This window comes from Neopsephotus bourkii, unplaced genomic scaffold, assembly GCF_033783945.1.
Source record: "Neopsephotus bourkii isolate Nb327-2 ecotype Australia unplaced genomic scaffold, CSIRO-AGI_Nbou_v1 NB_245, whole genome shotgun sequence".
NCBI classification, from domain to species: domain Eukaryota; kingdom Metazoa; phylum Chordata; class Aves; order Psittaciformes; family Psittacidae; genus Neopsephotus; species Neopsephotus bourkii.
In genome coordinates this window covers 2,125,461-2,152,720 of record NW_026900755.1, presented here as the reverse complement: position 1 = coordinate 2,152,720, position 27,260 = coordinate 2,125,461, and the positions used below count along the sequence as shown (strand labels likewise).

Genomic DNA, 27,260 nt, shown 5'->3' with positions numbered 1-27,260 from the left:
AGGCGTTTTGATCCCTCAGCTTTACCGTTCGTGTTCAGGATAGCTCCGAAGACACCCGCAGCGTCTCCCCAGCGCCGTGGGGAGGGTGGATACGGTCAAACGGGTGTCACAGGGCGCGTCCCGTGCGCGCGGCGCGGCCGCCACCCCCCAGATTTGGGGATGCTGAAACTTTTTTTCACGTTTCCGCAGGGTCACGATTTCCGCTTCCCTCCTTCAGAAAACACCCGCACCCGCCCGCGCCCCGCGCCCGCCGCCATGGAGGAGCCGGGGGCCGCCGAGCCGCCGCCCGGGCCGCGCCCGCTGCTGCTGCCCGCGGAGCTGCTGCGCTCCCGCAAGGGGCGGCTCCTGCTCGCCGAGTCGGTAAGGGCGGGAGCGGGGCAAGGAGGGGGGCGCCGCCGGGGCCGCATCGCAGCCCCCACCCGCGGAGCGCACGCGGCAGTTAGCTCGGCCCGGCCGGGCCCCCCGGCTGCAGCGCGGGGGTGGCGGAGGCAGGCGCGGCTGAGGGCAACCCGCGAGCACCCGCTCCGGCATGGGGAGAGAGAGCTCGGGGTGCAGCGGCGCCGAGCCCGTCCTGCCAGGCGCGGTCGGAAACCGGCTGACCGGTCTCGTTAAGTCCCCGGTGCCGTCGCAGTGTTCCTCGTTAGCAGGAGAGGTCTTCATGTAAAAACGGCTTTGATTTCGTTTTAACCTGCCCGCAGTGTGGATACAGTGACCACAGCTGACCAGTTCTGGTTTACCTCCTAGTGCCATGGGGAAGGCTTGGTGTGAGTATGGCCTCAGTACCTCAGGAAGATCCTTACCATCTAATGGGGGGTGGCATTACGTAGGGCATAATTATCTACCAACTTTGGTCCTGAGTGCACCAAAAGCTGCGTTTGCCCTGGCCTCGGAGAGAGACACGCTGTGGGGACAGTTCACCTACTGTGAAAAGACCAAACAATCAGCGGCAGCAATAGTGGGAAACACTGCTCCCCCAGAACTGCACCACATTTGTTGCTCTAGGGACAAGTCCTGAGATCAGGGCTGTTGATTTCTAGTGTAACACTTTCTGGTATTTTACTTTTAAAGGTTTAAAGCCTGACGAATGAAAGAGTACCTGCCTGGTAGGGAAAGGGAATCACAGGCTGGTTTGGGTTGGAAGCAACCTTAGAGCTCTTGCAGCTCCAACCCCTTGTCATGGGCAAGGGGCACCTTCCACTAGAGCAGGTTGCTCCAAGCCTCGTCCAGCCTGGGCTTCAACACTGCCAGGAATGGGGCAGCCATAGCTTCTCTGGGCACCCTGTGCCAGGGCTTCACCACCCTCACAGAGGTTTCTTCCTAATGTCTAAGTCTCCCCTCTGACAGACGCTACATGCCTTTGTAAGAAGTCCGTCTCCAAATTCCTTGCAGCCCCCTTTAAGGTACTGGTGTTTTTTAAGAAAATCTACCCCCATGGGCAGTGGGTATTTCAAATAAAAAGTTAAATTTTAAGAGGGATTTAGTTATTTGAAATTATACCTTCAACATCATTTATACTAGAAATAACGAGAGATTTAAACACTAATCTGTAATTTTTTGACAGCAAGTAGTCAAATATTAGGACAGCTCAAACTAGCAGTCGTGGAGCTAAACTAAACATGGAGCACTGTTTAGATCTGTAAGGTGTCTCTGGCTATCCGCTGTGCTAGCTCGGAGAAGGAAACGGGGAAATTCAGGCAGGAGAAGGGGGAGGTGTGGGCAGAAGGGGACAGCGCCGTTAGACTCCCTGAGCAGCCCTGTGATTTTGTGAAGCTGTTGGGAACACCCAGGAGATGCACAGCTGGATTTGAGAGGAAAGCCCATTCATCCAGGAGATGAGGGTGACTTCTGCAGTGGGGAGCACAGACCTTGGGCTGGGGAGCAGAGGCCACATGCTGCATCAGCTCCAGCAGAAGTGCTGTAAAGCCCCATGTATCCCTGTCACTCATACAGCATCTGCAGTTTGCAAAAACACGTTCAGAGGATACCAAACCAACTAACTTCCCTCCTTTGGCATTCATTTTTGTTATGTTCTATAATATATACCGGAATTTCCTATAGAAGCCTACATCTACTGATGATGACTTTCAGACAGGCTGGCTTTTTAACATCTCCAAATGATGACATATTTGAGGAATACTGTTTTGGTCATGGGATCAGACTCACCCTTTGTTGTCATAGAGAAGTACTGATTATGCCTCCTTGGAGTAATAAAAACTGCTCTGTCTGTCGCTCTTTGTGGGCCAGCCCACGTGCCAAGGGTGTCATTTCCTGACACAGGGAAGGCAGTGGTAGTTTCTCTCCTGTTGCCTCAGCTTTACTAGAAGAAACCCTTGAAGGCAGCGTAGGCCCCAGAACAAATCCAGTCTGTGTACAATTAGAGAAATGCAGTGCCAAATAATTGAAGATGACTCCAAGTTAAATCTGTCACAGTTTATATCTGTGTTTCATCTTTAGCTTTGTATTTCTCCTTTCAAATGTGTGATTTGTCCCTCTTTGACACAGCACTGATGCGGGGCAGGGTTGTGTTCTGCATAAACATATGTAAATAATAATTCATGGGATACAGATTTTGAATAGTGTCCTTTGTTTAGAAAGAAAATGGGGTTCTCATTGTTATCAATTACCTCTCTCACATTATTATTATTATTCAGCAGCTTGGCAGGTCCCAAGGGATGTGCTTTATTTCTCTGTGTTTAAAGTCATGCAAATACTGGCATGTCTGCAGGTAGATCAGAGGCTTTCTGTTCCGCTGCAGGAAATGCCAAGTCAGCTTTTTCAACATGCAAAACACAAACCACCACATACTGAAAAATATATTACCACTGAAGCAAAGCAGCAACTTGCAGACTCGTCTTGACTGGGGTAGATGGTCACGCTCCTGCTTTTCTGGGTATGGCAGAAAGGGAAGAGAAGTCAGCTTCAGCAGGTTCCCTCAGCAGCGAGGATTGCTTTGTTCAGATGAAGGAAACTTATAGCCACTTGTTGTCAAAAGTAACATTTTCATACATTTTTACACATTTTCACATGAAGTGAGTATGGGTCTTCACAGTGTTCAGGTGCAAGTTTCATGTCGGCATGCAGACTGCTCTGGGGTCTATCAGGTCTGGGCATTCTGGTGCTTCCTCTAGAACAAGTTAGGCTGGTGATGAAGCCGATTACAGGAAGAAGCTTAATTAGAATCTCAGATTTTATTCAGAGAAGGAAGTTTCCCCCATCCCTCTGTTCCTTTTCCTTCTCATCTTCCCGCCTCATTAATTTTTTATTCCATGTGGGATAGCTGCACAGCCACAAAGCAGTAACATCAAATACATGTATAAGCTTTGCTGTCTCTCCTGAGCCTATTTATTCTCACTGTCTTGCACCTCCAGTTTCTAATCACCATTTTTAATCTCCCAGGTTGATTGTTTTCCCTTTCTGTCCCCTCCCCATACCATTATTTCTTCCATATATTTTACCACTCCTCTTAAGCTACTTATTTTTTCTGAGTACTGAAGTTGCTGTCTTGAAGGTCAGCTTCTCACCCATGCTCTTTTCCCTCCTTAAGAGATGCATTTTTCAGTTCCCTCTATCCCATGTTGAAACCATTTAACAGACACTCTCATACCTGCCACCAGAGCTTGTCCAGGCAAGATTCACATTTATGTGTCCTGCTGCTCATCCTGGCTGTTTCAGTCAAGCTTTTGTGTTTGTCCTGGTGACTACTGTAATTGTCATCTCCTTAGTTCCCTGAAGCCAGTACACAGTGGCATTATGTATTAGCCAGGCTCTTCTCAGTGGCAAACAATGAAAGGACAAGGGGAAATGGGTACAAATTGGAGCACAAGAGGTTCCACTTAAACCTGAGAAGAAACTTCTTCTCAGTGAGAGTGACGGAACACTGGAACAGGCTGCCCAGGGAGGTTGTGGAATCTCCTTCTTTGGAGACATTCAAAACCCGCCTGGACACGTTCCTGTGTAACCTTATCTAGGTGTTCCTGCTCCGGCAGGGGGATTGGACTAGATGATCTTTTGAGGTCCCTTCCCATCTCTAACATACTGTGATACTGTGATTTTTTTGATACAAATGTAGTATGACTATATAAGGTTGTCCTGTATAAGGTTGTGTCACCTTTGTGGTCACACAAAGAATGTAGAAATCATTGTGCCTGTTTTTCTTCTCTTTTCCTGTCTCTCTTCTGTCTTTTCAGTCTCCTCTGAACTGACCTTCATAACTGAAACTTCCAGCTGCTCTGTGTAAAGCCTCCTTTGAAGACAATCCGGTACCTTTGACTGGGTCTGTAGCCAGAAGGCAATTCTTGCAGCTAACTCTGGGGGAACCAAGAACTTCAACTCTATGACAAGTACAATGAAGAAGTAAAATAGCAGAGACCACTGAGTGAGCACCTCTTCTATGGAGACAGACTGAGAGTATTGGGCTTGTTCAGCCTTAGAGCAGCTTTCAGTGCCTAAAGGGGACAACAAGAAATGTGGAGAGGGGTGTGTAGGGATAGGACAGGGGCAATGTCTTGAAGCTAACAGAAAATTTACATTAGACATTAGGAAGAAGTTCTTCCCTGTGAGGGTGCTGAGGCGCTGGCGCAGGGTGCCCAGAGAAGCTGTGGCTGCCCCATCCCTGGCAGTGTTCAAGGCCAGGTTGGACAGGGCTTGAAGCAACCTGGTCTAGTGGAAGGTGTCCCTTCCCATGGCAGGGGCTTGGAACTGGACAAGCTCTAAGGCCCCTTCCAACCCAAACTGTTCTGTGACCTGCTTTCACTCTCTACCAATAAGCAATAACAAATGCACTCTTGCCCAGAAGAGATCACCACAAGCCGCTTTTAAAACTGTTAAGCAAACCTGTTCTTTTCCCAGGAGGGCACATAAGGGGCATTTGATGCATTTGATGGTGCGGACAGTGAGTGGAGGGCACTGGGGTGTGTAGTAGTGTGCAATGATGTCAGCTGCTTCCCAGCATCTGTGTTGCTCCCAGTGGGCTCTCTTCTCCCTGCATGGAGCTAACGCCTTCTCAGTCTGCCCTGACCTCAGCACTTCAGCAGTCCTCCCACCCTTAAGGAGCCCAGTGCTCTCTAACCATTGTAACTCATTATTTTTTATACCTTCTAGTGGAAGTTACTTATATGATTCAGTATAACTTCATAATGCCTGGCCAGCTGAAGAAGCCCAGCAACAGTATTGAGTGAGAATTATGTGGGAGAAAATTTATTTTGAAACACAATCCCAGAGAAGTTCCTTTAAAAAAGAAAAAGTAATATTTAATAGTTCTTTCTCTTTAATGTACAGTCTCATCCCCACACACACCAAAAAAAAAAAAAAAAAAAAAGGTGCTCAGTGAACAAATCAGGCTTCTTTTTTTGCCAGGATTTCTTATATAATCTTACCACTTCCAGGCTAAGAAAGGAGCCTGTTCTGTGCTTCACTGAGCTACAGCTTTCTGCATCCACATATTATTCCACAGCGGAGCTGGCAATCATGATAAACTTTCAATAGCTGCTATCAGTGCTGAGGATGTAATCCCGAGGGACAAGGACCTCCCCTTTGTATATGCAAATGGACAAAACTGATGAAACACTACTTTTTTTTTCTCCCAGAAGCAGCAGTGCTTTCTGAGTCTGAAAGTGCTAAACATGAACTTGCAAACACATTGAGCCGAACTTCCTCTCTAGCTGTTGGGTTTTGGTTTCAGCTTGTTTTCTTTTTTAGCACAGATACAGAGCTGTTGAAAAATTACAAGAATCCCATTGCTTGGCCTTCTCTGAAATAATTTTTAAATATGTAGCTGCAGTAAAAAAGTGCAGAACAAGTTTGATATGCTTTGATCATCTGACGGTCTTTAGAAGAGTCAGGCTATGTTCTGAACGTTGCTTTAGAGTTTGTCAGTTTTGAGCAGTTTTTGATTTGGCAGATATTTGTCTCAAAGACTTGAAGTCTGGAAAAGCAAATAGGTGTTCATGAGTTCTGGGTACAGGCGGACAGATCAGTGTATGGTGGGGGGAGAGGTGTGGTTTTTAAATAACCAGATTTTTAGATTACATCAGGTGCTGCAGTTAATGGCACTGCAGTTCAATGGTCAGATAAGACACCTACTCACTTCTGTAATTCAGAAAAGGCAGTAATAGGTAATAACCACTATTGCTCAGGGAGTCCATGCACTCCACTTACCAGAAGAGGAAATGATCTGTAAATAAAGAAACGAGAAACGTTATTGAAAGCCAGCAGCTTTGGGGCTCTCCTATTACACAGGGCTGTCCCCAAGTTACCTAGTAACTGACATAATTTAGACATGGTTTCATGTCATGTTTCTAGATCTGACATCAAAATCCACATCAGGTCTGTGACACTGCCACTAGGGAAAGAAAACAAAAAACAAGCCCTACAGAGCCATCAGGCACCTCCTTCCTTTTGTTTCTCTTGCTCTTTCTAATGCCTGCCTGCCCTTCCAGCCTTGCCTCAGTGAAGGCTGTAACATCTAAAATATTATCTCTTAACCTTTATTCTCAAAATCTGGTCCATTATTTTATAGGTGTGTATTTCACAAAATCTTCCTTGAGCCTTTTCAGTCTCTGAATGCCTCCAAAATGAGAGCAGTAATCATGCTTCATGTTATCATTCTTTCCCTTTTACAGTTATCATCAGGAATCCATTGAAATCAAGGGAATTCTTGCAAATCAAGGGTGTTGGGTATTTTTAATGTGGTTTTAATGTGCGCTTCACCAGCACAACAATGGGGTGCTGATAAGTAGAGGTAAGGAGCAGGGAGCTGCAATGGGCTGGAACTCAAGCCTCCCACTGGTGGTGGTGACGGCAGGAGTATTGGTACTGTTCATCAGAGCTGAGGAACAGGCAGCAGGAGACTGATGGAATCCTATCAGTGACTGAGAATTTGTTGGAGCAAGTAACTGTCCTGTTAACTGGATTTTAAATGGACAACCAGTATTTCCCCAGATGCCAGGTTCTCTGGATCAGACCAAATTAGAAAGCTGAAATGCTCAGACTGATGCTTTTGTCTCTTCAGCAACTTACCTTGCACCGAAGCAGGGATCCCAGCAGCGTATCAGAGCAGGAGCCCCCCCTCAGTGTGCTCATCACAAAACAAGTTTCTGTTGCATCCTGAGCCCCGATTACGCAGGGTCTTGGGCACTGCTCTGCATTTCAAACCACATAGACCAGCCCAGGACCATCAGGGTGAGGGGAAGACAGCAGGAACCTTAAGTTGCACAAACTACTGTAAAGCTGATCTTAAAAGAATACGAAGGCTCTTCGTTTCACCTAATAGTTAAGGCTTTTGACAGGATAACTTTTTGCTCTGTATAAAGGCAGGCAGAGCACAGGAGTTACTGTATTGAACAGAATCGAGATCAAAGTGATCTCCCTCTGCGTCATCAACTTACATATCCGAAATTTGCCCCTCTGCCTCCCCTTGCTGCTGTAGTATGATGTATTATTTAACACTGCATTTAATCCTTTCATAAGTGATCTAACAAGTTCACTTCAGGTCTAATGCTCAGCTACTGAAAGGGGGTTGGTAGGTGGGACCTATCCTGAAGGCCTTTTCTCCCTGCTGCTGTTTGTCCCTGCATACTTCTCTGTCTGTACATCTCAGCTATCACACTTGCCTTTAGCCAGAAAAAGGAAGAGATTTCCTTTTAAATATCAGAATGAAAGAAAAAAAGTCCTAGCTATGTGATGATTTCTTTTTAAATGGAGAAAATATGAAACCATGTCTAAATTATGTTCCACAAATTCAAGTGAAGCAGATTGCCAGAGTTAAAGTCCCGTCTTTCTGGCTTAATTCCTTGGGGGTGGGAAGGGAATAGGGGGTGTGATAGGAAGGAGGAAGTCCTCTCTTTCCTCTTAGTAGTTTTACAAGTTCTGTTATATCCACTTCTTTTCAAACAGAACTCACTACTTTTCATTTTCAGAAATACAATACCACGTTAAGGTTAAGATACAGTGAACACTCTATGAAAACCCTGGGAAAAGCTGCAAAAAGGCTATGGAAGCAATAAGCAAATAATAATAAATAACAAAATAGAATAACGGCCTAGATGTAAAAGTGAACGCTGTGTATTACACCAGATCATACAACCCAGTGAAATGAGAACAATGCGTAGACATTAAGATAAATATAGTATCTTACTAAAAATGTCACATCCTCTCAAACTTCACCACCCAGTCCTAATGGTTCTAAACAATATACTCAGCTATTATCCTCCTGGTAAAAAACTGACAGCTGTCCCCAAAACCCAGGCTTACAATAAAGGCGTTTTGATTAAGAAATTATTTCAACAGGCTTGAACTGTAGTTGGCCCTAAACCTAAATGGGCTCTATTGATACACGTATTTGAAGGTTGGCTGACTGCTCATAAGAATATTTATTAATTAATTCTAGGAGCCTTTTCATTTACATATGATAATGATTTGGGTTTTTTTTTGAGTTACAGTTGGTTCCCAGGAACATGTGGTAGCAGCAAATAAATCTATAGATCTGAAACTGAATGAGGCAAATGCATTGATCATCACAGTGCTAACATTTATGCTTTTCAGGAAGCCACATCTGCATTGGTGTGTGCCATCTGGAGAAAAATAACACATCTATTTTCAGTATTATATGAGTGAGAATGTCAGTGTCACAGTTTAGCATTTAAAACTTCAGAAATTCCATGTAATCTAACACTCAAACAGCACCTATGTTGACCAGAAGTATCTCTGAGCATTGCTTAGGCAGACATTTGTCTCCAAAAAGAAAGTTTAAGCAGAGCAGCTCAGGTGTAAACTAGCACATAGTATACCTGCGGGAGTTGTTTTATTCAGCATGCTTGCTGCATTTTATTAGTATTATTTTGAGCTAATTTGAAGAAAACAGCAACCAGTTCCCATGCAGGGCAGTAGAGCAGCAGGGCTGGAGCCTCTGCCCGGAGGTGACCAGCTCACAGCGTATCATTTGTTAAGTTTCTCCATGGTTTCCTCACCTCCCACTTTCACAAATACAGCAGCTGAAAGTCCAGAAGCACTTCAGTGCTGTGGTTTAGGTGAAAATGCATTTTCTTTAACCATTTTTCCATCGTGAAACTCTCTGGTTTAAGCCATAAACTGTATTCTGAAGGTCTTAATTGAATGGGAAAACAACGTTGTAATTACACTACAACTACTATTACTACTATACTATTACTACGTTGTAATTACAAATTATCGTGGAGATAAAACAAATGTATGGGAGTTACCTATCCAATTAGTCTCTAAACCAGCTGTCAACACTGGAAAACTAGACCCTGAGACTTCCAGAAATCACAGGATAATTACCTCTCAGTTCTTTTCTATCCATCAACAGCAGACTTTTTTTCTTCTAGCTCTAAGAAGATTATCAGTGCTGAGTTACTTTGGGCTATTTGAGCAATGATTCGGGTTTCAAGTGAGAACAGTCACAGCTGAAAGCTTAAAGCTCTCTTTGCTTGGCAATGTCCCACTCTATTTTCAGAATTATACTGTCAGCAGTGTTCACAATCCAGAGCAAATTACTGACTCTGAGAGGTGCAAATCCACCACATGCTCCGGACAGTCAACTTCATACACATTGAAATAAATGCCATTACCTTAGATTTATTCCATGCTAAACAAGAAAACTCATTTGGCCTAAGGAAAAAAAGAAAAAAAAGAAGCAAGATAATGCCATCACCAGCAGCACTGACAGAACACTGCTTCAAAGCTGCTCAGCTGCCTGAGGCTCTGCTGTTCCAAGAGAATAACTAGGCTTCTCTTTACTCTAGGTGCTGTCATTTATCATCTTTATCTGCTATATTGCGTCTCAAGCTACCTCTTTCATGATGGCACCGCTCCTTGAGTTTCTGCTGGCACTGTTTCTTTTTTTTGCCTACGCTTCCAAACTTAATGAGAAGTTTAAAGGACTCTACTGGCCTTTGATGGTAAGTGAAATGTGCAGTTTCAAAGATTTCACTGTACAGTGTAACATGAGTAAAAGGGACTGTGTGGGAATTTAGGATGACTGTTAATAACTTCTTATTAGAAACTTGTCTGCATTGCCTCCTATTCAAAAGGACCCAGAGCACTCTTTAAACTATGCTGTATTACATACATACTATAGCTTTCTTGGTGCTGACACAAAGCATAGTTGTATTAAAACATGGAATTTATTCCCTATTCCAGGCAAACAGCTTAGGGCTGGATTTTCAGAAGCAGGCAATACCAGCCTAAGTCTAACCACTGCTCAGGGCTCCTTAATATAGCCACCCTTAAAAACGGGGAAGCCGGGGCAGGCTATATAGCAACGCATATACTTCACTAGTGTTTTTAAATTCTCAGGTAAGTGCTGTTGAGATGCAGTCGTACCCACGTGCAAACCAGCTGACAGCTGTTTCATTAAGTGGGAAGCCCTGCAACTCTTGCCAGCAGATGCTCATTCACACAAAGGAAAGACTGGCTGGCTATTCCTTGGGCAGTTTCCAGGTTTGTGGTTGCAGGTGGTTACTGCAGGCTGGCCGCTGGATGTCTCTGTTGCTTCAAATCTACGTTCTAAAGAGAGCATTTGCCTACCAGTATAAATACTTCAAAAAAGAACTGTAATCCCATCGATCTGGATTCTCTTTTGGTACAGTTTAGCGATAGTTCATCATAAGTGAGATTTGAATTTGAGCTCTCAACGTATAAAAATAACATTAGCAAGTCCACTGGTGGATAAAAAATAGCAGTGGCTTTGATTGTGACTGTGCGTGGTTTCCAGCTGGTAATCTCAGTCCCATCATTTTCCTGTTTTTTACACGCCTCTGATTCCAGAACTAAGACCAAAAAAAGCTCTTGCGTGTTTATTATGTCCATTACCATAATATACTCCAGCTGCCGAACGTAGATAACTGACCTTGTCCTGACTTCAGAAGAGTCGAGTTTCTTGTAAGATTTGTGTTCTGAGACAGTATCTTACTTATCCATCTGCCTTCTGAAAAGGCAGAAGATCTAATTGTGAACAGAGGTCAGGATACCAGTATTCCAGCTTACATGATTTACACGTGCTCTGGGAATCACAGCTCCTTATTTAATACACAGGTCAGAGACACTGTTTCCCCAGCACACCACTGCTTGTGTTACAGAGCATGGCCCCTGCCCTGCTGAGCTGCAGTCTCAGCCACAGAAGCACGTATTTCTGTGACAGCAACAGGTACCTGCACTTAGGCTAGCCTGTGGAATTACAAGTGTACATACTAAGTATAAATCATAGCTTTAAACATTAAAAGTATTTTGTTCCTAGCTGCTGCAGTTCCTACAGACAGGCTTACTTCTATACAGAAACAGTCATACTCCAGTTCGCCATAGGAACTGGTTTGCTCCTCCAGAGCCTCCAGTACTGCAGGAGTTCTGCGTAAAGATGAGATTTCTTTAGGTATTTCAAAGGATTCTTCCATTAGAGCAGACAGTGCTGTGCTCCAGGTTTAGCCTCACAGAAAGCTAGCCCTTCTCAGCCTGAAGAAAGGTCTGCCTGTCATAAGCCTGGCAAAAGTAGGATTTATACCCGCATCTGTAAGAGCAGAAGCTTATGCCAAGATTCTGGTCATCTCTCATTTACAAATATTTCCCAGATGAGCAATTCATCCGCTACAAAACAGCAGTCTGCAGTCACGCTGCAGCATCAGGCCAGTCCACTGATGCAACAACAGAGGGGTTTAGTGGCCATTTCTGAAATCTTTTGTACAGGATTTTCTGTATTGGAATTCATGACTAATCTGAGAATGCAACATTGCCTATTTTACAGGATTTCTTGCGGTGTGTCACTGCTGCCATTATTTACTTTGCCATTTCAATTGCTGCTGTCTCAAAATATACCGATGGAGCATCAAAAGCAGCAGGAGTAAGTAGACATGAGCTTTCCACTTGAGTATTTTGGAGAAATGAGTATGGACATACTTCGGAAACAAGTCAATTTTGACACCGTTGCAAGTATCATACATTTCTTCCATTAACTAACTGAGATTTAGATTTGCCTAAAGCAAGAAAGAAATGGTCAATTAGTTAGAAAAACAAGTTTTGGATCAGTGAATAGCTTTTTCATCCTGACAGTGCTGCTCAGTGTTAGCTGTACTACTTAGGGAAGATGCCTATTCTGCTTTTTAATTTCACCAGCTGTACAGGGAAGACTTTTCTGTTGCTGCACAGAACATCAAGTTCCTTGAATGGAGGAATAATAATAATAATGAAAAAATAAATCAAACATGTGACTACTAAGGACAGCCTGAATTAAATAATCTCAACCTCCTGCCTCTAGGGCTTCTTTTTACTTGGATGACTTGAAACAACAGCAGTGTCATTTTACTTTCCAGTATATGGGCTGCCCCCGAGAAAACCTTCATCAACAACATTTTGTGTTCAGAAATAAGATACAGCCTCTCCACCTGCAACTTGACTCTAAGCATCAATAATGTATGCAACATTAATAAAATTTGCATAATAACTTTAAAAGATAGGGAAGAACAATACCCAGCAGTGTTACCCATCAGCCCTTAACAAACCATCCCAAGTAATACACGATTTCAAAACAAAGACCTTGTTTCAATCTTTGTCACCCCATTTAGACATGGTGCAACACACCCAGCATTTACCCTAGCTTCCCAGAGTGAAAACCAGCCTATTTCCAGAGGAACTGAGGCGAATTCTTGGTGGCAAAGAGAAGCCATGGGAGGGTGGAGGAGCAGGCTACAATCTCTTGTTAGCTCCAAGCACAGGGCAGTGCTGATGCTCATGCTCAGAATGTGCCTGGAGCCAGGGAGGGATGTAGCTTGGGGAATAGTTAAGGATGCGTCTGACAGAGCAACGGCAGACATTGATACTCAGGCTTCCAAATTAGCTGTAGTTTAATTGATGCCAGTGGGCCACAGCGCATTTCCCTTCCCTGACTTTTTAGGAAGGCACAGGCTAAAAAAACTAAGCCTCGGTCTTCTTTAAGAATTGTTGTGTTGGTTAGGCTTAATTTCATTTGTCTGGGACGTGACCTGTCTTTAAAGAGTATTATTTTGTCATTTTAGGTGTTTGGATTTATAGCCACGATCGTGTATGCCATTGATTTCTACATAACCTTCAATGACCTGGTTGCTTTTCTCAAGCAAGGCAGTTCTGATTCCCCTGAAGGGCACAAGTCAGAGGGTAGGTAAAATTCCCTGTTTTGGTTCCATGAGCACGTAACGTGAGATTTTCTTCTCCATTTCACCCTTCACAGGGCAGCAAGAGCACTCACTCAGAACAGTTTCTATTCTTGGCTACCTTGGGTTTGTATGCTGTATGTTTGTATACGGAATTTTGAAGCTGCTTAGTCTTAAAATACATCTGGAATTTAAGTGATTTATAAAGAGAACTGGCAAGCCACAGATGTAAAGTTTCTCAAGAGTTTTACACCATCTAACTCTGCAAGGCCCCAGATCCCATTATAGAAATTATTGTGCAGAACAGACTTTTTTCTTCCCAAAGTATCTCACTTCAAAGACAAACATTTACCCTTTTTAATAACTTAATAATTCACTTAATTTTTATAACTTGAAAACTATTTTTTGTAAGTTAGCATCCATTAGTCCACAGTTTTGTGTGTCACTTTCTTTTTACCATCTCTTTATCATGATTACCTTTTATTCAGGGTCAAGCTTTAACCATCTATGGGCAAATGACCTTGAAATTCGAGGACCACAAGGCATAAAATTAACAGGGTTGTTATCAAATTTCTTTTAATATGGGAGGTGCAGTCTACCTCAGGTCAGACAGATCCACTCAGAGATAAAAAGAGGGCCCTGCTGCTGGAAGTTGAAACTCATTTCAAGTCAAGCCAGGACACAGGTAGCTATTTTGCAGTACTCAGGAGTTCAAATCAGGCATCATGTCCCAGTACTACTCATTGCACCCACACAGATGAGGAAGACTGCTCCACACCTAAAAACAGACCAAAAGATCTCACCCCCCAAAACCTCTCAGAAACTAACACCCCAGATGTGTACAGAATCGCTGAAGGTCTAAAGTAATGCTAATAGTGTTTTCTAGGTATTCTAGTGGACTGTAAAATGTTTTGTAAGCTTTAGGCCAAGAAGAGAAACAAAGAAATGAAGAATTAAAGGAACACATCACAGGAAACAGACAAGACTAAAAACTGCTCATCCCCACAAACCTCAGAAGAAAATCAGATGACAGTGGTACAAATTTAGGCTAAAGGTTCCATCAGATTTCCCTGGAGATGGAGACAAATTTATAAACTTACAAATACACAGTCATGTGGCTTTGTGTTGAAGTGTTGTGTTGAAGACTGTGCAAGAAAAGCTTTGCCCTGCAGCACTGCCTCTCCAGCACCAAACTTGTGTTCACACTGGGGGTCTTACCTGCCGAGGTCAGAAATCCCATGCTTCCTTGCAAGCAGAGTCTCAAGCTTGGGCAAGATGTACCCTTCTGTGCCTATTGGGATTTAACATCTTAAAGCTTTCAGATAGGTTTAACTGGCAGTGCATAACTGTGACCCCCAGCAACATTCTAGTACAGGAAGCTGGTCTTCAGCAGACTTCCTCTTGGTGGTCACACTAACAGTAATACCTCTGCAGTTTCTTCTGTCTGAACTGTTATGTACATTGTAGTGGTCTAAGTGCTTCTGAGCAGCATTTCTCAAGTCCTTTGAGACACCATTTAAAGCTCCATCATATTAGAAAGAACTGTCATGTTACAAGCCTTTTCCTAAATACGCCACATCCTTTGAAGCACATGCCTGCTGAAGAGCAGTGTACCTCTCCCAGCAAGAGCTGAAGCGGATGTAGAGGTGGCCAGTTTTCATTTTCACTATTGGTTTTTGTCTTACATTTCAGATGAGGACTCCAATTCTGACTCGGACTGAAGAACTGAGCAGCAAGCAAGTGTGAAGGGAAGATCATCAGGCACTTTCCTCTTTGCCAAATGCACTGCCAATTGAAATATCTCCCTTATTTCAACCTTGATATTCTCTTTCCACCTCACTGTTTACAGAATATGAAAGCACAAATAGGGCAGTGATGTGGAAGAGGAGACTATTCCCAATGCCATTAGACAATCCTTCAGAACTACACATTTTATGGTAGTTCAACCTCTCCCAGAGGTCTGTATCGGGACAACACATCTCGATTCTCCATTGCCCATCCTTCCTCAGCACTGCGATGTACTGAGTAAACAGGATCATAATATTTTAATCATGTAAGTGGAACTTTTAGTATGCTTTATTAATTCCAAATCTGTAACACTTAAAGCTTTTATACTTCTTGCTGTGCCAAAGAAGAGAGGCTTGGAATGCCTCTACTTTATTTGTATTTTTCTTGATTAACTAACAGTATTTCTTTATCTGAAGTCTGAATATTCCACCATCTCAAGCACTGAAGGCATAGGTTACAGCTGACAGGTTGGTTTCAACACATTTATATTTACTGCCTATCTATCTGCAACAAGAAAAAGTGACAACTGGACAATGTCACCACAGATACAAGGTAGAACAGACGAGGCATCATCTTACCAGCCTTCTCTCTACCACTTGTGTGGAAGCCCTTGTATGTGTTTGCACATGCAGGTAAGGAAGGCTTGTCAAGTACTATCCAACAGCTGCCTACTGAAGCCTGTAAATATTTGTGTGCAGGATCTCAACCACTGTCTGACCTCATGCCCTGTGTTGCAAACGCCCATCCTCCCAGGAGAAGCAGTGCTGAACTTGGTCTGCTGGTTGTGCAAAACAGACAGCTCTATCTGTATGACTCAGGATCCCTGGGCCCCAGGAGGGCAGTGCATCCTCCCCACTGTGAAAGGCCAAAACAACAACCTCCAAACTGGAGAATGTCTGCAATGAAATTCATTTTCCCAGACTCCTTTTTGGTGTTTGTGTGTTTTGGTTGTTGGGTTTTTCCCACCCACCCAGAAAGACATGATTTACATTGCTGGTGTAGTATTGCAGGGGAAAAGCCTTCTGCATTTGAAGTTTACGAAGGTGCTCTCAGTGGTAGCACAGCCAATCTTGACATACTTGGTGTCCGCCACACACTGCTTGGAGAAAGCACGGTGTGCTTCCTACATACAGCATCAGATGGGTCTATTTCAAAGAAACCTGTGTACGTTTTTAATAATTCATATAGTACCAGAACAGGTGGCCTTCAGAAGAAGTAATTAAAATGAGAACAGATGGTACTGACAGAGTAAATGGAAAATGGGGATAAACCAGTAAAAGCAGATTTCCTTTAAAACAAGATCACCACTCAGGTTCCAATTCCCTGTTAGCAGCTGGCTGCTGACGGGTAGAATTTGGTACCCAACAGCAAGCAAGAGCCTGGGAAGGTGCTGTCAGACACAAGAGCTGTCCATTGGGCAGCTACACATCTCATCTCCAGACCACTAAGGGAACAGAAGCAAAAGCAAAGGGTTGCCTCTAACTGTATCAAATCATCTTCGCTATTATGAGAAAGCTCTTTGGACCTCTTCCTGCATGAGATCCCATAGTTCTTTTCTTTTTTGTTGTATTTTACTGGCATGTACTGTGATGTCAGGGGACCTGGGCTCATTTTTTATAGTCAATTATTTTGTATTTCTCTTTTTTAATTAAAAAAATTGTACTGCATGTTACAGCTGGATACTAGAACATGGTTAATATTTAGAAACCGCGCTGGATTAAACCTCTTTTAATAGAAGCATTGGGTGTCTTTACTTAAATTTAAGACCTGGTTTTATTGCTTTGCCTCTGCCCAGTGGGATTAATGGTGTTCCAGGGAACTCCGTAAGCAGGATTCCGTGTGCTGGAGAGGTGGCCAGTAGCCGAGAGGCAGCACTGAAGACTCAACACTCACACAGCTTGCAAGAAGAAACTTCATCTTTAGCACATAAGCATGACAGAACTTAACCAAGAATCAGTTTTAGCATATTCAGTAGACATTGGAGATACCGTGCTCCTACTTGGCAGCTGACACCACTGTAACCAGCAATCCCCTTGGGGTGTACCCGTCCCAGACATATTAGAACCCAGAATCTGCTAAGGCTTTTGTCCTGGGTTCAGGTGTAGCAGTCATTTTTCTCCTTAGTAGCTGGTGCAGGGCTGTGTTCTGGCTTTAGTCTGAGAACAATGCTGATAACAGACCAATGTTTTTAGTTGTTGCTAAGTAACCCTTAGTCCCATCAAGGACTTTTCAGTCTCTCCTGCTCTACCTAAAATCCACAGAAGAGGCAAACAGAATTGCTCATGAGCTGTCTCAGGACTACTCTGGCAAGCAGGCAATTAATTGCCTATGCAGAGAATGTTGTTACCAGCATTCAAGTATTTGATGATTCTATTTATTTCTAAGCAGTCTGCCTCCCGGGGTCAAGCCCTTGTGTAAGATTCCAGCATTTTATTTAAAAAGATCTGTTCCCATGACTGAAATAAAATACACTTCAGTATTTTATGAGTATCATTTCAGAATAGAAAATTCCATTAAAAGTAACTACTTTAAACCCAATTCTGATTTGTGGGGAATTGACTCAGTCTTTCGTTCATCTCCTGCCAGCAACATTGCACCAAGCTCAGTCTAGTGTAGGGAGAGGAAGAGTCTACTTGGTCTTTTAGCTTGCTTGTTGGTTGTTTTTCGTCAGCTAACAAGACCAAAACAGCTGAGATTCAAGATCCATGGCACAAGCTGTACACCTGCAGCACGCAGCCATTCTCCTTTTTAATTCCAGTGCTTGCTGAAGAGCACTTAAGCAGCAGACAAACCTAGGGAGCAGTGAGTTTTCACCATGGAACAAATCTGTGTAGAAACAACACAAGAACTCTGTGAATCAGTCAGTAACAGGAAGGAAAATGGATCAGCTGGCATCGCAGGTGAATACTTCACACAGCTCTCACGCTGTTCAAGGGTCTCCTTCCTACCTTCGCCTATCAAAAAGCTTTTATACATACGTCCCTATGGAAGACTGCTCCAGTCTTGTGCAGTGATTGTGGTCAGGTGGTGTGAAGGAATTTTTAAGACCTTTCCAAGCAGCCTTTTTAGATTCTGACTGAAATAAGAGGCTCAGCAGCCCTTGTAGCACTCTGCCCATTACTCCACTTAATTTTGCTTTTCACCTGACACTGTTTGAAGTTCTGTAAGTCTTTCATTTCCAACTGACAAAGGAATGACAAGAGCCGTGTATCTCAGCCTGTGATGTGAAGAATGCTTCCACCAGCCTGGTGTGCTGGGAGGCAGAAGACAATTTAATGCTCTGCATAGCAAGCAGATGTTTTTCATTCATTATGCTTCTGGTAAGCATTCATTGTGCAAAGTTCTAAGCTTGAATTTTATAGCTGCACCTTTCCCTCCTAGGAGGCCAGCAGCCTGTATCATTAAGCAAGCACGTACTTGTAACCAAACACTGACAGTGCGTGTTGCTAACACCTGCACTGCTAAAGTGCAGAAATAAATGAGGAAACATACACATTGCTGCTAGGCTGAGATAAACCTCACAGCAGGCAGCTTGCATCCAGCCTCACCAGAGACTGAAAGTAATAGTGATTCATTCCAAAGACCAGGATACAAACTGCCCCCCCAAAGAACAAATGCAAGATACATATTACCATGCATATGTAAAAATACAAGCAGCAGCTCCACCTAGCCCTCCTTTAATTCTTTTTTTAGCATGGAGAGAGAACAAGAGAGAGGTAACACATCAAAGAAGCAGAAAAAAATTTAGATTCTCTTGTTATAAATGCTTGAGACACCTTTTAGCAGGGAGTATTGGTTTAAGAAAAACAGGATGGAGACACCATCTCATTTTATTTCTAAGTAAACAGGACTGCATCAAAACCCCCCCACTGCAACACAGATTCCTCCTTTACTGGAAGAATTCACGGTACACTGTTCTCTGTAAAACTTGTAGGTCAGAAGGTAAAACAAGGCTACCCAGAGAATTAGCATCAACTGTGTTAAGGTCTGATCTTTAAGCTGGTCCAACAGATGCAATACCACAACAGATGACAACAGCCAACACTGCCAACAGCCCCACACAGGCAGAATGACCGGGCCCATCTTGTAGCAGAAAAGGTGTATGAGCATGTGAGTTCCTTTGTTAATCCTTCTAGCTTAGCTGTACCACCACCTTTATCCACCTCCCCACCTCCCACACATTATCCCTAAGCAGTGTTTCAAGAGCATCATCCATATTCCCAAGTCTTTCCAGAACACTCAACTCATCCATCCACAGGTTCCTGCAGTTCTTACCAACTCAGTGATTTCACCTTCCACCTAAAGCACCTGGATACCAAAAATCCCAACTGAATCAAGGTGGGATTTGGATCCCAATGCCCATGAGGGGCAGAGTACTACCCACTCATTCTGGCATTTCAGCCCCAGAATTCCTTTTCAGTCCAGAATGTGATGCTGCCAACCACATGACACAGCACTTCAGCCTGTTAACAGCATACCAGAGGGGGAAGCTTACACAAGAGCAATCCCCTTCAGCAATAAAGCAGTACCATGTGCTTTGTGTTACATATAACCTCCCAAGGACTGCTTACACATGGTTTTTCATTAACTCCTGTATCTACAAAGTTTGTCTTGCCAGAGACAGTCACAACTGAGGGTTGGCTGGTTTGGTGTCTAACCCCAATGCTGTTGTCTTGCATAGGAAGTACATTCAGCAATCGCACTTGCTGGATTATCAGTTAACTGACCACCCCACCACCACCTCTGGTATACGCAAGTTTATATGTTGCCTTTACAGATGAAGATGAACACAGTGTTTTAGTACTTTAATATGTCCATTTATTAAACAGGAAGTCCTTCACAAATGATTCCATACTATATTGATCAAGATAAGTGTTAGAAAACTACCATTTTCCCTACATACAAAAATACAGACTTTTACCACTATGAAGACATGATCAGAAGAGTACCATGAAAATTTGTAGAGCTCAAATCTTCAAATATCAGAAAGAAAAAAAGAGGAAGACAAAATAAAAAAAAATTTACAAAAAGTATTGTGCCCATATACAAAAGACTGGAAAAGCAAAATGACATTTAAAACCGATAAATACACCATTTAAATTATGCTGTAACAGTATGGATTTTAAAAGCAGAAAATGCTTTCTGTATTGCCAGACATGACAATTCTTCAGCTCGTGGCTTTTGTTTAGCATAAACACCAATAGAGAAGAAGCACGCACACATTGACAAATTGTTACTAGTGTGAAACCAAGCTGGGGTTACACTTTCTTGTAGAGTTACCTTGCCCATGGAATTGGTCAAGCATTAATGGCACAACTGGCGCATACAGAGCTGGAAGATGCTACACACACATGTAGGTTCCAGCTGTCAATCCCCAGATGTCAGTGATCACAGCTGGTAGGTACCGCTACAGAAAGCATCTATTTTATCAGCTGGCCTCGTGTGCAGTTTGAGAACTTCAAGAACACTTACCAAAATAATGTGAAATTGCTTCAAGGCTGTAAATGGTCTCTGTATCAATATTTGCTAACTCAAGATAGTCTTTAAATCCTTGATCAGGATTTGGTGATAAATGGGTACCTGACCTGCAGTCCCCTAAGTCAATGGGGAATTTTGCCTGAGTGAGGACAACAGAGTCAGGTTCTGCACACACAGAATGCTTGTTAAGATTTTCCTTGGCAAGACATTACAAATTTTCTTACTTCAAAAGCAAAATACCAAGGGTATTACACAGCAGACTTGTGCTCAAATGATAAGAGAAAAAAATACATCCCCTTTGCTCAGCCTGAGATGGAACTCTAACCCACTACTTCTGAGCTGTTCAGTTACAACTCTGACCATGTAGGACCTATATCCCAAGGGATCATGTCTTTCAGTCAGTTCTGGATACTCCTTCCTCAGACAGCATAAATGATGAGCTAGTATCAGAATGTTTAGATTACATCTGCTACATTTTTTCTGGAGGACCCAGAATCAGCACTGAGGATACAGATACCCCACACTAAGCATCTCTTTACACAAGTCTCAAGGAAAGAAATGTGGAGTACCTTCTAGCTCACATCACCGGTGTGCTTTGTCTCCATCTTTCAGGTAGCAGCTGAAGGAAGAGCAGAGTAAAAGCGATACAACCTTTTGATTGGCCATGAGATTAGATCTACTATTTAGTGCACAAAGGGAAGTCAATGACTACAGTAGCCATAAACAAAGCACAACAAAGCCAGAGATGCGTTAGTGACTCACATTACAAAAATAGTGTTTACTGGTTTAATAAATTTACATCTCTCTTTTTGTGAATGACAAGTGTTTGTACCACACATGAAGGCACCCTAGGTGAAGCAGTTTTCTCGGTATTTGTTTACAATTCTGTGAAAAGACATACAAAGTGTCAACTTTCAAATCAAAATTGAGCATTATTATGAGAAATAAATACATACTTTACTATTTTATTGTGGGTTCCCGAACCCTCACAAACTTCAACATATACAAATAGTTTCAAAATGACACTAACACAGAAGAGAGTAAGTCTAGACAGATAAAATGATTAGCTAAGTCATTCGTTATGTCATAAATGTTGTGTCTTAAGTATAGAAATCATTTTAAAATGCAATAAATTGGCCACAATATATAAATCAGAATATTTTATTACTCCAGAACCATGATGCATGAGTTAAAGCTGGATGAACTGTAGTGCTAAGATATACTCTCCCTTCACAATATCCAACAAGTAGAAACCGGTAAACATTCAAGATTAAAGTATAAACAGTAGAAAAATGAAGGTAGCAATTGTTGTAATAAAAGGGTGCTAGCCAGATTCACTTTAACCTGTAGACATCAGGATAAATGTAACATTACTACAAGTATTTAGACAATAGTACTTTGGGGGTTAAAAGGTTACCAGAAGTGATAAATCAGCCTAGTTAAGAGAGGGTATTTTCTTTCAAACATATGAAGGTTTTAATTAAATGTCAATTGAGACATTTGTCCAAAGCAAAACAAATGCAATACCCTGAAATCTCCCCTATTCAACAGTCTGTGACAGTCAGAAGAGGCAGATGGTCATACTTCATTCTCTTACTCACATCCAGATGTTATTAAAATAACTGTAGGGACCAGCCCCAATCAAAAAAGTACGAAAAACCCCAGATACACTGTTAATGCAACCTGGCTATTGCTTTTCTAAATGCTCCTAAGTCCTCATTCTGAATTCATGAAGATAGTTTCCATACCCTTCAATATATGCTAACTGGCTTCTTAAAATTTTACCCATGAAGTCCATGGTATACAGATAAACCCTTGATAGTAAACACAAAGTTCTATGTTATAAATATGTCAATCAAGGTAACTATGTATACTGTATATAAAATTAAATATCTTCTGTTTGCCAAGTATAATTTAAAAAGGAATATCTGTGGCTAGTTATAAAAAAATATTTACTAACCCATAGAGATTAAAAGGCAATTTCACCAACTCGTCCATCCAGCACATCTGAAAGAGCTGCACCGGGATTCTGGATAGGTAACTTCATCTAATCACATTCTCATGATAAATAGACAACTTTCATTTCTGGGCATATATAACAACACTTTTGAAAGCTACATATCCCAAAAGAAAATTAAGATTGTGTTGTATACTCTAAATTAAAGGCTATCATAAATCACAGTGTAAGCAGATTTTTTAAAGATTATTTTTAGAATGGTTAAGTTATAGACAGATTTTAAAAGACCATGCAAAAATAAGACCAAAATAACAAAGGAACCCTTCGAGGTTGGACAACACCACACTCTGCCAAACAGATCTATCCAGGTGGCCAAGGGGCTAACAGGGAAAACATGCCACTAAAGACTCTAAATGTCATTCAGAGTTCCTGAATACTTATATAAATTCATCTTTAATCAACTCCCGCTGTTAAAACAGAAAGAGGACTATGGCATTAATTTGAACAAAGCATTGTCAAGCATTCTGCTGTACCTATTTCAGTTTTGTTTTTAAATTCTTACTTTTGTTGCCATTAAAATCCATACACACAAGATCTCCATCCACACAGGCAATCTGAGCTTTGCTGGCCCTCTAAAACACCCATTATTTTATGCTTTAAACAGCAAGAACTACATACGCAGTTTTCAGAAAATGCTGTTTGATGGCTCTACTCACTTCAGTGGGACTGAGCAGAAAATAATCTGAAACTATCCTTTCTTCTAGACACAGAGAGCCCGTCTGGTGCAGTACCTATGTCCTGCATGTCCCTGTGAACCAACTAACACACTTCAGCTTAGCAGAAGTTATTTGATAATCACACTGATTTGTCTATACACCTCAGCTTTTAAGATCCACCATTAGCAACACTGGTGTAGAATCTCTCTACCTGTATTACACAGCCAGCACTGCTCCAGACTTAAGAACAGAGAAACTCCTACTTTTACTACCGATTGTCTCTACAAAGTGCAGAAGCAATCTCTCCTTCTGCAGCTGGGGATTATTTATGTTCACATATCATTATGAAAGCACTTACTAACAATCAAGACTGCATTTTTCTCTCCTTCTCAACTTTTTATCACATCTCAAAAATTATGATGAGATTGTGCCTGCCTTTCTAGCTATCTGAAATACCTGCAGATGCTTGAATTCAGAGCTTCCAGCATAAACCCTGTTCTTCATGCTCTGATTTTCATGTACATGTTTCAATTTACATGCTGTGTAGTATCTCATCTGAGTAGGAGAGCGTGTTATCTCTTACACTACCTGAATTGTTGTGGGTTTTTTGGTTTTGGTTTGTTTTATATTTTTATTATTATGCCCCCAAAACATTATTCTTACTTATGTCGGTTTGGTTGCCTCCCCCCTAACAAAAAGAACAAGTAGGAATGTTTACAAAGTTGTCATGAGACAAGAAAATGATACAGGACAAAGACTAAGAAGTGAGGGGGGGAAGAGTTACATTAGTAAAATCACATATTAGGTAAGCATTTGCTGTACCTGCACATCCCCAAAATGTAACAAAGGTGACAATTAGTAGATTTGTTTAGGGACCTTGAAGTTAATGGAAAACTAGTGGTTAATTCACTCGTAACAGTCCACATGCAGCTTGCAGCAGGTTGAATCTCCTGCCATGTTCTACAGCACTTTTAAGAAGCAGTAAGTGTGATGCATCAGAAAAGGTGATCATCATATGGTACAGAATAATTCACAGGAAAGGCAAGTCAAAATAAGGTTTATCTGGGGAAGACTGAAAACTATCCCCAGTTTTCCCCTCTTCTTTCTAGAATCAACAATGAAACAATTCTAGATCATGAGATGCACACATGCTGAAGCCTATGAAGCAGCACCCCACGTTACTGATTTAAGTGCACATGTACGAGACATAAGCAAAAGATGAGAAACTGCTTCCAAGGCACAGCTCATTGCTCATGCCGTGCTTCTGAACACAAAAACTACGATGAACCGCACAGAGTGAAACATAGGCATCAAATCTCTGGAGCCTGTACCTTGTCTTTCAAAGAAGGAAGAGGTAGATGATCTCTAATCCTCTAAACATGAGGCTCCTACAGAAAAGCTCACACAGAAGCACATGCCATATGCCAGCTAGCTTCCAAAGTCCCAGGGGAAAGAATAACATTTTCCCCAACACATCCAGCCCAAACATCATAAGCTATCATAAAACAGTACTATAAAAAAAAAAAGGACACAGTATTCTTACCTTCCCTCTGTTGAAGCAGACAAAACACAGATCAATGAAGAAGGCTTAAAAAAATTAAATATTAAAACATAAGATAGATGAGGCATGAATAGACAAAATGCAAGGAACAAGCAGAGAGAGAAAGAAGGAATCAACTTTACAACGAAGCAATTAAACAGTCAAATCAGTTCTTAATTACAGGGTTTAGAAACTCCTATTGTAGGCACTTTGCACTTCATTACATGATCCTATGATTTGAACCAAGGCTGACAACACTGATCACAAACAGCATAAAGAGGAAAACATCTTATTACAACCCTATACAATAACTATTATGCTGCTGCTCCGATCATATCTTACTGTTTAGTCCTTTGATGTCTGTGCATTGGTTGCACAATTTGTAGTTTCTTCTGCACACACAAATACATGGAGATTGCGTATCTGAGGGCTTAGTTTGAAAAAAAGAGGACAAATCAGAACCTTTACAGTTTTGAGCATCCTGTTCCTGCAAGTTTCAACTGTTTGATTTTTATTAACAGTGGGTTTTGAGTCCCTTTATGGAACTAAACAGCACTCTTAAGGACTGGAAGGAATTATCTCTATGTGCTCAGGAACTACCAGACTAACTGCCTGGGAGAAGCAATTTAATGTCACTTTTCTAAGCAAGCTTCAAATTAAAATAATATCTATTTTCCTCCTTCAGAGTTTTGTTTTTTTCTTTTTATGATGACTGCAGTTTGTGTAAGAGTCTCAAAATATTACCTCTTCAATACACCATGTAAAATCATGTCTGGGGAAAGAATCAACTGAGTATATATATAAATGATCCTAATGTTTCAAATTCGGCTGTCTTTCATAACTATTTAATTTTCCCTTCTCTGTAATCCAAATAGTAAACAATGTCTCCGTAGAGTAATAAATGCTTAACTTAAGATTTTTAGAAAGTATATACTGTACAACACTAAAATCGTCCTTGGTCCCAAAAATGAGGAAATTACAAATTTACATTTGTTTTTGTTTTACAAAGTATAACAGATAGCATTTTTAAAATTAATATTCTCTTCGAATTCTACCCAAAAGCTGTGCTGAACTCAAGTCACAATGTAAGTGTTAAGTAACAGCCTTTTGTTCTCAGCTCAAGGAAACATTTCACATGCAAAAGCACTCAGGGTCATTCAGGTGCACTATACTACACTGTATTAGAAGTGTAACTAGCATTCTGCATTTGTCATTCCAGCTAAAAGGTAACCAAAGGTTTTCATGATCTCATGATCAGAAAAAGCTGGGTGATGTTGCCAAGGATAGGTGCAAGGATTTGGAAGACAACAAATACATAAGCTTACAGATGCCTGAGACTTCCCACACCTCTGGAAAAAGCCAGAATCATCACAGGGAGTACAGGAAGGGAACAGAGTATCCTCTTACACACACACCATTTCAGTCCTTGTTAACCATCAACAGGCTATGTTCCTAATGAAAAGCCTTTGCTATGCACCACTTATGTTTCTTGATTTCAACAAGGATTCCACGCTAAAAACATGGATCTGCCGGATGACAACGTTCTGAAAGGTTCTTGTAAGTCACTGACACTGTCCATGAACTCTCATTGCAACCTTTGCCAATATTAGGCAGAGTGCTGATAAACAGCAGGACTGTAACATCTGCGCTGGCAATAACAAACTTTGTTATTTCATACCACACTGAACAGGCAGCTGTCATTTACTTCCTGAAACGCACAGTAATCCTGGTGAGACATCTCAGTAAAATGTCTCTATTCTAAACCCAACACCAGAGGTTGGCTTTTACTATTCCATCTTTTTTTCTTTTTACACTGGTGTTCCCTTTGGCATTAACTTTCAAGAAGCACATAAAACGTGTCTCTAGTAACTGGTGAACCATTAGTCCTTAAGAAAATGCAAAGTTTCTTTAACCTCATTACTAATTATTTCTGAATTCTGATCTCTACCTTAGCCACTAAGGTGAAATGCACTGCAGACATCAGTAAAATGAAAACAAGAAGGCATCTGTTTTGTCACCGGTTTTTCACACGTCAAATTCTCTGTTGCTTGATTCAAACACTGCAGCATTAGGTTCACAGCTGTTACTCCCCATTCCCTCTGGTATTAAAAAAGCCCAGGCACTTCTACTGACATACTGTTAAGTAAAACCTCGTTTTCACATTTGTAAGTGACCTATTTGCCATATACTGCTATTTGTTCTTGTCTATTCAACCACTTAATACATCTACACAAGAATACAACGCAAAAAGTGTCCAGGCCAAACATGAGATGGATTCAGGCAGACAAGACACACAGTTCTGCTAATCTTGAGAGATTTCAGCAGCTTATACCAGGGAAGAATTCAGCTCTAGACATCTTCTCCACCACATATATTCTTCCTGTAACATGCTGGCATGCATATGCCAAATAATGCATTACATGGATAAAAAACCAATCCAATAAAGCCCAGAAAAGTATCAAGGGACATCTTTCTAATAAAGTCATGATTTTGTCTGACCAACTCCTGCACAATTTGAGTTTTGAGTAGACAAAATATCATTCTCTTCACTGGAAGTACAACTAAGAAGAAACTCACAGTTAGGTAAAACTATTTCTGAACAAGCCAATACAACTGTATGATCCACCAATTAACTCATTTTCCAA

General features: G+C 41.8%; 1 protein-coding gene across 1 annotated transcript; it reads left to right on the top strand.

The window, feature by feature from the left end:
• The first annotated feature begins 189 nt into the window (after window positions 1-189).
• CMTM3 (CKLF like MARVEL transmembrane domain containing 3) lies at window positions 190-15,449 on the top strand. Its single transcript, XM_061345951.1, has 5 exons — window positions 190-360; window positions 9,762-9,917; window positions 11,756-11,851; window positions 13,023-13,140; window positions 14,829-15,449. The coding sequence occupies exons 1-5, from the start codon at window positions 256-258 to the stop codon at window positions 14,855-14,857; spliced, it is 504 nt and encodes a 167-aa protein (XP_061201935.1). The 5' UTR covers window positions 190-255; the 3' UTR covers window positions 14,858-15,449.
• Window positions 15,450-27,260: the final 11,811 nt, after the last annotated feature.